At 40.7% G+C, this 3,617-nt stretch overlaps 1 protein-coding gene across 1 annotated transcript in view; it reads right to left on the bottom strand.

Annotated features, from left to right (window-relative positions):
- Positions 1-2,296, bottom strand: part of LOC133139302 (V-type proton ATPase subunit S1-like) — an 11,041-nt gene extending 8,745 nt beyond the window's left edge. Inside the window, exons 1-2 of the mRNA XM_061258744.1 lie at positions 2,098-2,296; positions 1,216-1,342 (exon numbers count right to left, since the gene is read on the bottom strand). Of these exons, the coding sequence (XP_061114728.1) occupies positions 1,216-1,342; positions 2,098-2,219 (249 nt within the window). The 5' untranslated portion in view covers positions 2,220-2,296. The remainder of the gene's footprint in view (positions 1-1,215; positions 1,343-2,097) is intronic.
- Between the last annotated feature and the right edge of the window lie 1,321 nt (positions 2,297-3,617).

Below are 3,617 nucleotides of genomic sequence, written 5' to 3'. Positions count from 1 at the left end.
AGAAGACTTAGAGAGCAGCAATAGAGGCTATACCACAAGCTGCAAACCACTCATCAGTAGTAAGAATCGGAAGGCAAGATTACAATTTACAAAGAAGTACACAAAAGTTCTGGAATAAAGTTTTTTGGACTGATGAGACCAAGATTAACCTCTACCAAAGTGATGGAAAGACCAAAGTGTGCATTTCACCTCCTGAAGAGGAGATTGAAGGGAAAAAACCCCATACCAAAAACAAAACCAAAAACTACTGTATTAAGTTATATTTATTTACTCTCTGTTCCAATACTTTTGATCACCTAAAACACCGGCGGTCTGATAACAAAGGTGCCAATGTTCCACAGAGCTTAACACATCAAGGTGTAAATACCAGGAAAATCTGAAATTTTGAACGCTCTCGTGCTCATCATTTTATCTCAGCCCCAATTGTCTTCAGTGCATAGCAAAAACAAAGGCATTAACCTTGCTATTCCAATACTATATTATATATATATATATATATATATATATATATATATATAGTTTACTACTACTATTGATTCTTTCATGCATCCTATTGTTGGAATATCTAAAGATATGTTAAGATATGATTATTGACATTTTGTTATTATTATTCTTATTTTTTGTTAGTTTCTGTTCATTTTTATTCACATTGCATGTATGGCGCTAACTTCCCTGTCCAATCAAGTACAGTTTAATCGGTGTCAAATTATTTAGTGGTGGAGGGATAAAAAAGAAGAAAGGTTACTGAAATCACAGGTTTCTACAACTCACAAGTTATATAAAAGTTCTATAAATTTGTACTGAAAAAATGTAGTGGTTTGGCTTGTTGGCAGTTGATTTTTCTTTGTGAAGTGTTAATTTTCCAGAGAGTGGTTTCGCTTCCATGAGCAGTTGTATCAGAATTTTGGAGTTTGCTGATTTCAGTTGCAGGTGCCATCGAGTAACCGAAACACAACTGTAACATCCTTCAAAAGGAGAGTGTGAGATTCAAACCTCAAATTCATAATTGTTTTGGATTCAAATAATTTTCTGAGCTTGTCTGGTGTAACGGAACCTAATACATACACTTAAAAAGTGCAAACGCCAACATCTGGTCCTCTTGTTTGGCTCAACTGCACCCGGCACCAGTCGATCGAGCACAGAAAAGTATTTGAATCCAAAACAACAACGTATTTGTCCCAGGTCGGGCGAGCTGTGGCCGTTTGGGGGTCTGACCTCATCCTGCAGGAAAAGCAGGGTGTTGGGAGGGGCAGCGGGCAGGGCAGTGCTGAGGTAGGACTCCAACTGGGCAGCAGACACAACATTCCCCACTGCTGGTGGGCTCTGCTGGGGAAGGGGGAACCTGGCCACGGAGAAGACATAACAACCATGAGCAACTGTGAGCAGCATCCTGAAAGTTCAATTTTAGATTCAGTATCATTTCACTTCCCTTTCTGGAAACTCCAGCTCAAAACAGTGTCACTCAGTGTTCACTCTTCTCCTCGTACAGCTGCAGTTATTTGACTCATAGCCAAGTACACCACTGGTATACCATAATAATGAGCAAACTTACTGCAAGATTGAACCAATTAATTTACCACTGGTCACCAGCAGTTTTGATGCTAGTATTTCAGATAGTCATATGTCTAATACATAGTCGTAACCTGGTACTCCCAGTGTCTGCCAAATACAGAGGCTACATCCGTAATATTAACAATATCTGATGAAATGACAGACGTATCTCTTGACTTGACACTGGAGTGCTTGCTTCGCTGAGGTATGCAACACCCAGTTGTCATGTCATTAGACTAAAGCCAGCAGCGCACTCCAAATACCATCGTGTAACAAATAATACTAATAAACTAATCAAAATCAGTCAGGTCTGAGTGACTATCATAGCAGATACAATGGGTGGGTGATGTTCCTTCAAAAGGTAATATTGTTGGGTTGAACATAACGTTAGCTAAATAGTCAGGTTTTCGTTCTGCCTTCTCACCAGCTATGCTAAATTGGTAGCCTATCTGCCAACTAAAAACTAAGTTACACGACAGACCGACTAACTGTTCGGTAATTTAAAGTCCCGTTAAAACAATAAACAAACAACACAAATAGATTTACCCTTCGCTGGACCACAGTAGAAGTGGTACCTGGTCGCGGCAACTCCCAGACGACAGTATTGCGGATAAAAAGAGAAGAAATGCCATTACCATTGGAGCAGTTGACAACCACAAAACAGCCATTTTGCGTTTTCACATTCAAGAGACGAGGTCACGTGGCTACCACCCAGCTGACAGTCATGTGAGCAGAAGAGCGCTTCCTCAAGCGAGCCACAGTGAACTGCACTGTAACAAAGATGGTAAATGAGAAAGATGGCAGTCTCAACTATCAGCTCCTAGCCGTATGAGAGGCCAGACATGGACCGGGAAGTGCCATGAGTAACTGCGCATGTGCGATGGTGAGATAAATAGTATTTTCTTTGTGTTAACGATATATTTCACCCAAATAAACCTGCAATTTCATCCCTAACAATCTATCTGTTATCCAATGACTCCTGCGAACCCAATAAGGACTCTAAAAGTATGGATCAACAGCTGGTCAGAAACTTTCCGATGGGGACCCATTGTAAAAACAGCAGGTCTGCATAAGCACATTTAAGCGCGGAGCAATTTAGCCTCTCACTTGGACCTATGTAATCTCTGATGGTAATCATTTTTGGATTTTTTTGGAACAAGCAGCTACAGAGAACAGTCAGTACATACAGTGCAGTACACTGAGTGAACTAACTGTATACATCAATGGACAATACCAGTGACAGTAGTAATGTGCACTTTACAGAGATTGAGCCCAGTGAAAATACCAGTGACAGTAGTAATGTGCACTTTACAGAGATTGAACCCAGTGGAGGAGAAAAGAAAATTTCAAAAGTTTTAAGCAGGTGTGAAAAAATGCTGTAAAGTAAGAATGCTTTCAAAAATAGAAATGTTAATAGTTTATTTTTATCACTTAACAAAATGCAAAGTGAGTGAACAGAAGAAGAATATAAATCAAATCAATATTTGGGTGACCACCCTCAATCTTCTAGGTACGCTTGCACAAAGTCAGGGATTTTGTAGGCATATAGTCAGCTGTGCGATTAACCAGTTATACCAAACAGGAGCAAATCATCAATTTAATATGTGGGTTGAAGCGCAATCATGAACTGAAACAGAAACAGCTGTGTAGGAGGGTTAAAACTGGGTGAGGAACAGCCAAACTCTGCTTCCGAGGTGAGGTTGCTGAAGACAGATTAATGTCAGAAGTCATACACCATGGCAAGACTGAGCACAGCAGGCAGAAATATCAAGGCAGACAGGGGTTTCCAGTCCAAGCTCTGTTGAAGAAGCACAAAGAAACGGGCAACGTTGAGGACCGTAGATGCAGTGGTCGGCCAAGGAAACTTAATGCAGCAGATGAAAGACACATCATGCTTACTTCCCTTCAGAAGATGTCCAGCAGCGCCATCAGTTCAGAATTGGCAGAAACCAGTGGGACCCAGGTACACCCATCTACTGCAAATGGAGTTGGGGATTTGGTCAGAATTAATGGTCTCCTCGATGCTGAGAAGTACAGGCAGATACTTATCCATCATGCAATACCAT

Source organism: Conger conger, chromosome 10 (assembly GCF_963514075.1).
Source record: "Conger conger chromosome 10, fConCon1.1, whole genome shotgun sequence".
Lineage (NCBI taxonomy): Eukaryota > Metazoa > Chordata > Actinopteri > Anguilliformes > Congridae > Conger > Conger conger.
The sequence above is the reverse complement of the archived record's forward strand: the minus strand, read 5'-3'. Positions and strand labels throughout refer to the sequence as shown.